The sequence below is a fragment of the Podarcis raffonei genome, chromosome 14, assembly GCF_027172205.1.
Source record: "Podarcis raffonei isolate rPodRaf1 chromosome 14, rPodRaf1.pri, whole genome shotgun sequence".
In the NCBI taxonomy this organism is placed as follows: domain Eukaryota; kingdom Metazoa; phylum Chordata; class Lepidosauria; order Squamata; family Lacertidae; genus Podarcis; species Podarcis raffonei.
In genome coordinates this window covers 39,435,248-39,447,465 of record NC_070615.1, presented here as the reverse complement: position 1 = coordinate 39,447,465, position 12,218 = coordinate 39,435,248, and the positions used below count along the sequence as shown (strand labels likewise).

The 12,218-nt window shown below is 40.5% G+C and overlaps 2 protein-coding genes across 2 annotated transcripts in view; both read left to right on the top strand.

Annotated features, from left to right (window-relative positions):
* SMG1 (SMG1 nonsense mediated mRNA decay associated PI3K related kinase) overlaps positions 1 to 2,669 on the top strand; it is a 72,560-nt gene extending 69,891 nt beyond the window's left edge. Inside the window, exon 62 of the mRNA XM_053366100.1 lies at positions 251 to 2,669. Coding sequence (XP_053222075.1) covers positions 251 to 328 — 78 coding nt within the window. The 3' untranslated portion in view covers positions 329 to 2,669. The remainder of the gene's footprint in view (positions 1 to 250) is intronic.
* A 1,975-nt stretch (positions 2,670 to 4,644) lies between these two features.
* ARL6IP1 (ADP ribosylation factor like GTPase 6 interacting protein 1) lies at positions 4,645 to 11,163 on the top strand. Its single transcript, XM_053364766.1, has 6 exons — positions 4,645 to 4,761; positions 7,596 to 7,729; positions 8,210 to 8,329; positions 9,261 to 9,378; positions 9,966 to 10,050; positions 10,225 to 11,163. The coding sequence occupies exons 1-6, from the start codon at positions 4,726 to 4,728 to the stop codon at positions 10,341 to 10,343; spliced, it is 612 nt and encodes a 203-aa protein (XP_053220741.1). The 5' UTR covers positions 4,645 to 4,725; the 3' UTR covers positions 10,344 to 11,163.
* The last annotated feature ends 1,055 nt before the right edge of the window (positions 11,164 to 12,218 follow it).

Here is a 12,218-nt window from a genome sequence, read left to right as displayed (position 1 = left end):
TCATGTAAACATCACATGGTTGTGTCCTAGGTCTGAACCTGGCCACTTACAGTTTTTAGTAGTGTCTGCTGTGTACATGGACTATAAATGTTAAAGGAGTAAACCATGGTCTTCCTAAAACTCGAACGTAAACTGTTGATAAGTAATGGTGGACAAACTTGCTGCTGAACATGCTAATAAAGGTGGTCTTGAAGTTCTCTGAATGTACAAAATCCAAAGCCCTAACTTATTTTACATTGCAATTTCTTAGGTTGACTATGTGATTAAGGAAGCAACTAATCTAGATAACTTGGCTCAGCTGTATGAAGGTTGGACAGCCTGGGTATGAACAGGAAGATAGCAGGTCAGTCTGGTTCAGCGAGGTCAGACATCCAGCAGAATCAACTCGGCCTCAGGCATCCATAGCAGCACCACAGTCGGTGGTGATGCCTTTCTGGGGCTTAATGTGAGGAAACCTAGGCAATCTCGGTGCACTGGGAAGTGAGTCCTGCAGAGTAGCTGCACTCAGGGATACGCTAAACACAATGGCCTGGAACCCCCAGGGTCAAGGGTGAAAGCTCACCGCCTGAACAACACGGCTGTCTTTCTGCTACAGAAGAACTGCAATCGTGTCGGGGGGAAACATAGCTGCAGAAAGGAAATTGGGGATGCTACATACCGCAGAGTGATTTGGAACCCAGTTCCACCTGACCCTGTGAACAATCCAGGAGAAACCGAAACCGAAAAAAGGGGGCCGTGAAGAAATCGCAGCAAAGGAAGATTTGAGAGATTGAGTTTCTTGAGTCGCTCTTGTTGCTTGGCAACAGTGCTGGTTGAGTTGACCAGTTTGTGCAAAAAATGAATAAATAAATGCTACATGAGAATGAACTTCAGAAATGGACTGAAAATGCAAAGAGCTGCATGTCAGCTGTGTTGGAAGAACCTCTTTGAGAAGAGAGAGCCTTTGTGTCTTTTTTTTAAGTTCTTTCCCACTTCTGGTTTATTCTTGTTCTTTAGATGTATTTCTAATATGTTTTTATTTCAATCCTTGTAATTTCACTGTTCAGTCAAATTAATCATTTCTTCGTTTTTTGCAAACCAAATTTTCCAAAAGCACAGGGAACGCTGAACATTTAAGCAAATCTTTTGTGTTGGCTGATCAAACGCAAATGGTTGGAGTTTTGGTTCTTTTAAAGTGATTTTTTGTGATTCTATCATGTACAGTTTCCCCAAATTCACTGTGCATTTCAAAGTAATGAATCTAACAGGCATTTGGTTTTCATGTGCACCTCCCTCTGCTTGCAGTGTACACTCCTTTTTGTAGTTCAAACCTTTTCCTCCAAAACACATTCTACTGTGATTTTGCTGTAGTTTCTTTTGTAAACGTAGGTACTCCAATGTAATCTTTACCTTAAAAATGATTAGAATATCTAAGTAGACTCTTTTACATTGTTGATGACAGAAAATCAATAAAGTCAAGTTCTAGTGGAGGTAGTTTTATGCTGTTTGATTCATTTCAAATTTTGATTTACACTTGTAAATGTATAGTGTTTCAGTTCAATCTGGGAATTTAAAGATAGACATAAATACAAAGCTAAAGTGGACTATCTCTTTTTTTGTTCAAGCGAAATTGTATAAAGATTTGTGTGAAGTTACATTTCCATATGACTTCCAATAGGTGGTGTTCAGTTGTGGATTTCTCAGCAAGTTTTCCTAAACCTACCTTGCACTTTTGAACTATGGGTGTGACAAAAGTTGCTATTAAAACGGCACTTTAAATCAGTCTGTTTCCATATGTCCTCAGTGTTTTACTTGCCTGCTCACTAAAATCATTACCTTAGGAGCTTGTTTTAACTTTGCTTTAGGAAAGAACAGGCTGCTTCTTAACTCAGTTATCACTAATCGGTGTCATGTTTTGATAGGCACCACTTGAATCTGAACTTCCAAATTGAACATGTGGGGCTATGTGAACTTATTTAATTTGCTTTGAAAGCCGTTAAATGAGGACAAATCAAAAGTTCCCATCACTTCCTCTTTAGTCTCTTAAGGATTTTAAAAACCTTTCCAACAGTTAATTTTTTAAATTGATGCAGCCTATTTATCGGAGTTTGAGCTTTGGCCTTTGTTTTGAAGAGTTGCTATCAAATATATATTAAGGTCCAGCACAAGAAGAAGCTAATTATTCCAGCATTTTTATAATGTGGAAAAATTGTTTTGACTTCCTCAGAATATCTGATACAGAAGTGACTTGATACTGGTATCAGTCTTCCACATAGGCGCTAGCTATCTCACCTTTTAATTACCTGCCCTAGACATGTCATGTGCACTGCCTATTTACTAATGCTTGTAAGTAAATGCATTCAAACTCAGTACTCTGGAACTTCGCTCTTAGCATTGCAAGAGTGAGAGGTTTGCTTTTCAGTAAAATTCAGTTAAGGCAAAATCCAAGCATTTGGTGAGTGTACCTTTATTTTCCTTGTACGAAACATCCTTAACGAGCAGTCTGTATCCAAATACGATTGGGATAAGATGGTAACATGTTTTTCTTTTCTTTGGGAACCAGGGGTCAGGGCAGGCTGCTGCGCTTGTGATTCATGTATTATTATACCACACTATCCAGAAATGTGTATGGAGACGGGGGTCTTTACTGCATAATGTAATAAAGCTCAAAAATCTATTTGTATTCTTCATTCCCTGTGTGGCATTCTTTTCTTTACTGCAGTAACATTCAAAGTTCTAGATCTCTAACTTGCAGTGTGCAGTGATCATGGTACCAAGCATGTGTAACCTCTGCAATTGTGGGAAAGGTTACCACCTCTTTCACAGAGGGGAATCAGCACAAGGAATAGATTTGAAAGCTGCAGCTAGTTGCCTGTCATGCATATAATCCACACAAATGTGTCTAAAGCAAAAGTTATTGTTGCACATTTAAGCAACCATTGTGCAACATCTGGAGGGCACCATGTTATCGGCAGCAAATCACTGACAGCACAGAGTGGAAAAAATGAAGTGCATACCAAAGCAGGGGCTTCCCATGGTTTGCTTTGACTGAATCAGGCAGGGAATATATTTTAGTAGGTTGGTTCTGTGTGTAATGAAACATTTTTTATATATACTTTGATGCATTTCGAGCATGAGCTCTTCAAGGGGATGCACGGAGAATTAAGAACTGCAACATCCTGCAGAATCTAATTGGACATTATTGTGATAGTTCACATTGATTCATTGGACTTAGGAATTCCTAACCACACAAGATTTGCTCCTCTCTGCTGCTCCCCCCCCCCTCCAAATGGGAACATCAGAACCTGCCCCTTTTCATCTTCAGCCTTCACTATATTTGAAACTTCAGTGAGTTATTCAGAGGAGTGTTGGAAGCTGTTGGGGGAGAAATGAGTTTAAAATCACCTTTGTTAGGATGCAGGTTTTTGCATTAGTTGGACTCCCAGACAAATCCACCCAGACTTTGCAGTCTGTCTCCTGCTGTTGTTCAGTCTTGCCCCTTTTATCCAGAAAATGTAGGGCTTTTGAATCAAACAAGTTGAATGTACTATATTATTCCTGGTCTTTTTTTCCTTTTCTTTTTTTAAGTATAGCAATTCAGTTTACCAACATATAGTAGGTTACAGAAATGGGGAAAGCATAGGTTTAGGATCAAACTAATAACCAACACAGAAACAAATGGTAGTATATAAAATATGTGTGTGAGAGAAAGAGAATATTCTTTGAAAGGCATTCTAGAGGCTCACCACAATTGCAAGCACTGGATGGTTGCCACACCATTTGTGGGACCCTTCCCTCCCAGCTGTCACCTGGATCTCTCTCCAGCACTTCCTTCTCTCTTGCCTCGAGAGGTAAAGACTACCAGCCCTTTCCACATCCCTTCTCACTCACTCTCCTGTCACTTCCAAACTGCAAGCCTCGTTTGATTCATATTTTGATTCATAAAGGTACTTCCTTTAGTTTGACTCATACAGGTACTTCCAGAGGGCCTGCTCAGCACCAACACCTCAGGCCCTGGCTCTGCTCGGACTTGCTCAGCTGTGGAACTCACTGGGTGACCTCAGGCCAGTCCCTGGTTCTTCGCCTAGCCTACCTCACAGGGTTGTTGTAAATAGGGAGAGGGAGAACCCACATAGGCCACCTTGAGCTCCTTTGAGGAAAAATAAGAAATGTAATAAGTAATGCATAAAATAGACACTCATGGCAAAGACTCATTTATCCAGCTGGGAAAACCTGTGGGAACAACTCCCACAACCCCCCCCCCATAAGGGGCCAGTTTGCTTCTACTTGGAAAGGCGCTAAGCAGTCCTTCCCCACCCCCACCCCACTCCGGAATCCCCCTCCAAAAACCCGTTAAACGGTTTCTGCTGCGGGACGTCAAGGGAACAACGCGACGTTTCTCCCCCTCACGCGCCCGAAGTCATGACGAGCAGGAGGAGGGAGCTGATTGGTCCAAATTCAAAGGCGAACGGGCAGAGGGGCAAATGAGAGGGCGCTGGTTAGGGGAGTGAGATGGTCTTTATCCAATGGAAAGCGTCGGGGAGGCGGGATGGGCGGGGCCGCCGAGCTCATAAGGTGGGAGAGGCGGCGAAGGGTTCTTGCTCGCGAGGCCGACGGGGAAGCAGAAAGGAGGTGTTGCTTCGGAAGGGGGCGTGGCCTGGAAGGCTAGGCGGAGGAGGCGGGGCTTAAGCCGTGACGGTTTGCGAGGGGTGGGAGAGAAGAAAGCAGCTGTCTGGGCCACACAAAATGGCGGAGGGCGACAATAGGAGCACCAACCAGCTGGTGGGTGAGCGCTGAGGCGAAGCACATTGGGTGGGCGGGGGGCGAGTTGAGGCCCTCACTTCCCTCAAGAAGTGAGAAGGAAGGAAGCGGGGGTGCTTCCTTGGGCTGTATCCTGCGAGGAGCATTTGCGGAGGGGCGCTTGTTTTTACGCAGGAAGAGGGAGGGGCTGGCTCTTCTGTCTCCATGCACGTCTTGCGAGGCTGCCATAGCGGCCTCTTCACCCCCTCTCCCAGCCCCGCCATTCCTATTCGGCGTTATTTTAAAGTGGGGGGAGTGGGAGGTTTGTGCCATTTGTGCAACTCTTTCTTTGAGGGGTGGAGGCTGCGAACTGCTTCATAGAGTAGAGGGGGCTTCAAGGGGCGAAGTGAGGAAACTTCGAAAGTATAACAGGCACACCAAATAATCTTATGGCGCTTTTCAAGACTTAGCTTACTGCAATGCAGGGGGTTGGGCTGGATGACCCTCGGACCCCTTCCGACGCCACAATTCTGCGATTCTAAGACCCGCAGATTTTTGATGGCAGAAGCTTTTGTGGACTGAAGGCTGCTTCGTCGGATGCACGAAGTGGTTGTTTGATGGTGTGCGTATGAATGTCTTCTTTCACACACACGTTGTTACCTATCAGTATGTGTATATTTGTATTAACACTCACCTGTGTGTAAATAGATATGTGTGTGTGTGTTTATATATACACACACATATGGATGGATAATAACATTTTGTGCGTTTGATTAATGGGGTTTTAGCCTGTGAAGCTTCTGCCACCATAAGCCTTAAAGGTGCCCCAAGGTTGTTTGTGTGTTGGCTGTATGAAACTGTCCTTCTGGAACTTAAATAACACCCCACGGTCTAGTCATGTTTACTCAGAATGAAGGCCTGAGTAAATTGGGTTTATTCCAAGGTAAATATTTCACCTCAAATTTTGCCTTTTGAAAGCTGTGGAAGGATCCAAAATCAGGAGAGAACCCATTATATTTTGCTGATGTACAAGGTTTTAGAAGCTGGCCGAGGCAGTAGTAGTGTTTTGTAGGAACATGGGATCAGAATTGCAGAGCTGAAAGGCAAAATAGCCTTCTTACAAATGGGTAGGGATGCAGGCTTTTCTTCCCACCAAATAATACATAAAAAAATATTCTAGGCAAGCCATCTTGAAAAAGATCAGGTTTCATTTTCCTGTTTCTCCAGTAGGACTCTGCTATGTCATCTTCCTTTGTAGTATTAGAGACACACCTGGCCAGCCTGCTTATGCTAATAAGAGCAGAAATAAGCAGGGTGCTTTGTTTAGGCTGTCAAAGGAGCTGCAGCGCTTCAGGGATAGGTGGTTGAAAGTCAGATGCACAGCATTGAGCATTATGGTTGATGAACAGAGGAGTGCAGATACTGTGTGTGCCTTTTCTTTGAGTTTGAAATGCAGATCACTTGTATCCACAGTGTTATCTGCTACAGTTCTCACTATGTCATATGCTTGGTATACCCTACTTTTTGAGTTGAAGACAGTGCACATGAGTTTCCCCCTGTTTTATAACGGCCCTGTGCAGCCACTGAGGCTGTGTGCGCATAAATGGGCCAATATAACTGAGTGAACTTGATGGGCAAGGAGAGATTTTAACCCAGGCAGAACAACAGTTTAGTTTGTCTTGTGACTGAATCATTTCAAAGACACAAGTTAAGGGTATGTGTGTGTGTGATGAAATATTGACAGATCTAAGCGTCAGGGGAAGAGAGAAATGTTTAGAAACAAAATTTATTGGCTAGAACCCCCTATATTTTGCTGATCTAGAAGGCTGTGTTAGGAAATGGACAGAAACTGAAGAACAGAAATTAGAATTCAAAATAAGGAAGCATTAAACATGCTAGACTAGCAGGAGTTTTATACAGTGTGTAGACCTCCGTGGCAGGTCTCTCCCCCTCCCCCCTTCATAGTTCATTATGAAAGTTTCACCTACGTACTATTCACAAGTCTTCAGTTTATGGTCCTGGGCTGAGACAGCAATCAGTACAAAACACAGCTATGTAGGATGTCGAAAGTAACAGTTATTCAGAGTGAATTAAAATATTGGTGAATCCAGTTTTGCACACAGAACCTTGCATAGCATTTAACACTGTTAGGATAATAAATAATGTAAAAACAGTTTAATTTCAAATATTTTGTTCATATTTAGTTACTTTCTCATGCTGCCCAAGTTCATGATCATAAGATTTGGGTTCTCCATAAGCCAGATAAATTTTATCCTAATATCAAAGCTGGAATCAGAACAAGTCTCAAAATAAGGTCCTGGAGCACAGTTTTTACAAAATGGTGCCATAACAATAAATGGCAGGTAGAATAGCTCTTTGTTATGAAAAATCTTAACTACCAGATCTAGAGTTGTCATTGTGGTTCTAGAAGAGGTTCCCGCTTGAGGAATGTGGGAAAGACAATTTCTGCCAATTTCCCCTTTCCCCTCTGACCTTAATGAATCCCCAAACCTCTAGAGCAGCTTTTCATTGGCTAAAGGAGGAAGGAAGAATTGGTGTAAATTGCATCCACAACCCTTTTGCTCTAGCCAGAGCATCCTGTTCTGCTCATGGGAACTCTGGATTGAAGTTTCAGTATGTAGAAATATATCCTATGAATATGGCACTGTTCTCCTAGTTGGGAGTAACCAGATATTTTGTTGCATGATAGACATATGGCTTCAAATTAAAAGAACCAGTTAAGAGGATGCAGACATAAAAAACTTGAGTTATATTCTGTAAAGCAAAGTAAGGATAAAGATAAGATAGCCTACATGTCCAATGAAGCATTTTTCTGCCTGGGGCAATTACATATGTTAAAATGCTTTTATTCACAGGCTGCAGAGACAGCTAGCTTAGAAGAGCAGTTGCAAGGATGGGGTGAAGTGATTCTGGTGACAGACAAAATCCTTCGTTGGGAAAAACCATGGTTTCCACCTGCTATGATTGCTGTAGTTTCCTTCATCTTTCTGTAAGTTATTGGAGAGAATGTTACAAAAAATAATAATGCTAAAGACAGTTAAGCTAGTAGTTACTTTTCTGAAGTTCTCAGTACTGCTCTGCTGTAAAAAGTACATGGGAAGTTTTATGCAGCTGGAAAAACAATGCTGCTATAAAAAAACCAAATATATGTTCAAACTTGAGGGCATTCCTAGTCATTTTATTTCATAGAAGGGCCTATTAATTGGAAAAGATAGGGAAGAGTAACAACTTTTTATTCCTTCCAAACTTCATTTTCTCTCTCCTTCCAACCTACTCTCCCATTGGTGATTATGCCATTGCAGAAACTAAACTGAAGCATTATTTCTCAACCACTGGCTATGTTGGCTGGGGCTGATGGGAGTTGGGTACTTCAAAATAAAATTTGGAGGCTACTTCTTCTCCACACCTCCTTTAATCACATTGTTAAATGTTTTGCCGCTAGATAACAACATTTTTCTTGCCCCAACAGGATGATCTACTACTTGGACCCATCTGTTCTTTCAGGTGTTTCTTGCTTTGTTATGCTGCTTTGTTTGGCTGACTACCTTGTACCTGCTCTTGCTCCTAGAATTTTTGGCTCCAGTAAATGGTATGTTGTTTGACAGTCCCTTAAATATAACATTTAGCAAGCATAGAATTGAACCAACATATATTCAGTGTTAACTATGTGCATCAGTCCTGAACAAAAATCGTTCTACCTAGTGTTCTGACATACCTAGTGTTGTTCTACTACCTAGAGCAGGCATAGGCAAACTCGGCCCTCCAGATGTTTTGGGACTACAGTTCCCATCATCCCTGACCACTGGTCCTTTTTGCTAGGGATGATGAGAGTTGTAGTCCCAAAACATCTGGAGGACCGTTTGCCTATGCCTGACCTAGAACAACAATATCTCTGTATATTAAAGGCTCAGTTGTCTCTTTTTTCTGTTTGATACCTTTGCTTGTATAATTATGTTTAGACTGCAAGGTCATTGAGGCAGGAACCTATCTTTTCCTCCTGTTCCCGTCCCCCTTATGTTACTCTCTACAGCACCATGCACATTGATAGTAGACTAAAAACAGAGCTGTAGCCTTTAAACAACTGGCTGTCATGGATTCTTGGGGTGTAAATATATATAAAGATGTTGCCATCTAACTGAAAGTTTTGAGACAGCTGAAGAACCTCTTTGCTGGAAATGGTGATTTGCTGAATAGGACACAGATTTGCAGTTAATGGTAAATTCTTCATAATATCTGGTCATTCAGAACACATGTCAACTGCAAATTAATGCAAGTTTTAGTCCATTAAAATATATATGATCTTCTCATTCTTGGATTTGTTGATCACCCTAACAGTGAATAGTTATAGTAGAGAATCTAAGAAATATATATTGTACATATATGAACGGGACATTAAAATGGCATCAAATTTTGAACTGGGTGGCGGGAGGTCGAGATGATAATGGTTGCTCATGTGCAGTTTCTAAAGTGGAGGCGAGACCATAATATCAAGAGTTTTGTTCAAAATAATTTCTTTAAAGGACTACTGAACAACAGCAGCGGTTCCATGAAATTTGTAGCAACCTGGTAAAAACACGGCGCGGAATTGTTGGTTGGTGGAAACGTCTTTTCACATTTAAGGAGGAAAAGCCTAAAATGGTAATATATGTGCTTCTCTGAAAATGTTTCATCCTTATTGCAAATTGGATGTTGCTTTATAAATCCATTCTGCCTTACATATACAAAAACAAATGCTTTTGGTGACTGGCATGTATATTTATTTTTTAAATGAAAATCCCTTTTTCTTACCTAAAATGCTTTAGTAAGTGCACACACCATCTGATCAGAGCTTTTTATGGTATCTTGATTTGAGTATTTGACTCTCTCTCCCTCCCCCACTTTTGTTTCAGGCACTTTGTGGTTGTTTTTTGCTTCATAGTCTCTAGGACAGTTATTGTAGTGGTATGCGAATATATTCCTGTCTGCAATTTATAACATCGTCCTAATGCATCCAGCAAGCCAATAACAATCTAAGCTAAGCTCCTAAAACCTACTTGCTTGAAATAAATTTCTACTGAAGTGAATGAGATATACTGCTAAGTGTGTTTGTTTGTTCACTCATTCAGAATCCATGCTAAATCAATAATGCTGCTTTTAATAGCAGCAGGGAAAGTACTTGGAGAGGTAACTATCATGCCTTCATAACTTACTTTTAAGGACTACTACCATTCTTATTTCTCTTCTAGTACTTCATGACAATGCTCTGTTCCTTAGCTGTGATTGCTTGGATAGGACAGCAAGTTCATAACCTCTTCCTCACCTACCTTATTGGTAAGTGGTGCAGAATAATATATTGCTGTGTTTTTCCACAATAGAGAATGGGGGAGATATTTGTAGTTGGGGTGCCTGTAATGAAGCGATTGCAACATAAATTAGATGAGTCGGTATGGGGGATGAATTTGCAAATGAACATAGTTGGTGATAACTTCTTCTTTACTCCCCTAGTGAGCTGCTTCTTGTTGTTTCCTGGGTTAAACAAGCACGGAATAATTTCAAAATATGCTGGAATGGCAAAAAGGGAGGTCAACAAACTCCTGAAGCAAAAGGAGAAGAAAAACGAATGAAACATTGCTTGCTAATTCACTCTATAGTATAATTGTGTTCTGGGAACAATTCAATGAATTATTGTGTGTTTAATAGTATAGAAGTGCTTATTTCAGTCATCGCTTTTTGATTTTAATAAGGGCCCTTCTTGTGCTGTTTAAACAGGAACTGTATGGTCCCTCAGTCACACATTAATAGTCTTCTAACGTGGACAGTTATTCTTACAGTAAGTGTGACTAGCAACTTCAATACTGTAATAAGACTGATCAATAACAACGTGGTGGTGAACTGGGTAACATTTTCCATTCCTCTTGAGTATTTTAAGGACCCTCTGGACTGTCTAGATTTACTTCAAAATGCCCTCTAGATTAAATTGCTAAACGTACAATGTTGTAGGTGACAGGTGATTTGAATAAACAAAGCTCCTAAACTCTGAATCCCAGTTGTAGTTGTAGCTCTGCAATGCAACTTAATTGCACTGAAACTGAATGAAAAACTTAAGTCAGGATGCACAGACAGTCAACTTCATTGCTTCTATTATTTAAATAGCTCTAGTTTTGGTGTTGTGAAACATGTCTGTAGTTTTTTAAAAATATGGTCTTATATAAAATCATGTTGAAAATACGTGATGCGTCTGTCTTGCCAACAAGTCTCTGGAGTTATTTGTGTTTTCTTAATGCTATTTTGTTTTTACTACACATTTCTTAAGTAAAAGTTTGTAACCTGTTAAAATGATAGGCATCTTAAATTTCCGTTTAACAGGCAAATTTCTGTCTTAATTGTAAATTGATGAACAGTGTTATCTTATGTTTGAAAATATAGACTTGAGAAATCTTGAAACTTTTTTTGTTTCATTATTATCTTTTTTGACAAAATGAGATCTGCTTACATTACTGCCTTATAGATGGTAGCTGCTTTTCATTCTAAGTTCCCAACCTTTCAGTTTTCTGTTAAACACTGTAATTCAGTACACATTTTTTGTAAATGTGTCTCAAAAGGACAAAGTTTTTAAGTTGCTCTTGTGATATATTGCCTATAGTGAAGCCCGAAAGGCCATAACTGTGTTGGCAGTATTGGCAGCAAGGGATAGAAAGTCTTCTAAGTAGAACTAACACAAATATTATTTTTATCATCACTCTCTTACTAATTGGCTCACAACAATAAAAAGCAGTCTTTCTCTCTTCACGCACATCTAACATTTTTGAATGCTAGGGGTGGGATGTGGCTCATTTTTTACTGCCATACTAGTATGTAACATGGTGCAGATAACTTATCTGCATAAGGACACTAGGGTGGCGTTCAACACTTAAACATTCCTATGTTGGATCTCTTGTGATATGTGAATCTTAGGGCATTCTGTTTTTCCAAACGAATGAAAAACCATTTTTGGACTCATTAGAGCAACCTCATAAGATCTCTGCCTTAGGAGAAGAAACAAAGCCTCTTACTAAGGCTAGTGAAAAGAGAAATCCCTGAAGCAGGCTTTCTTCAGCAGGTGAAAGGAGCAACATTACCTGTTACTGCTTCTTGGGTTGAAATATTTCGGTATGCCAACTTAGTTATCATTGTAGTAAGTATTTTCCCATTCATGAATACCATATTTGACATTATACCTTCATTTTGGACATTAGAAGCAGCACACGTCCTGAGAAAAGTGAGAAGTCTGTGATGGCAGTTCCTGTATCTAGCAGTTATGGGCACTAGCAACAAGATGGTGAAATATAAAACTATTTTGGAATGATTTAGTGATAGCATAAGTGACAGGAACCGGTTTCTTTCAAAAACACCACACTTTCCCATAAGTCCTACCCCCCCCCCTTGATTTTGTGTGTTTGTTTTAGACAGGATAACTAAACCAACTTTACCTAGTTTGGGTAGGAGGGCAGTGTTTTACA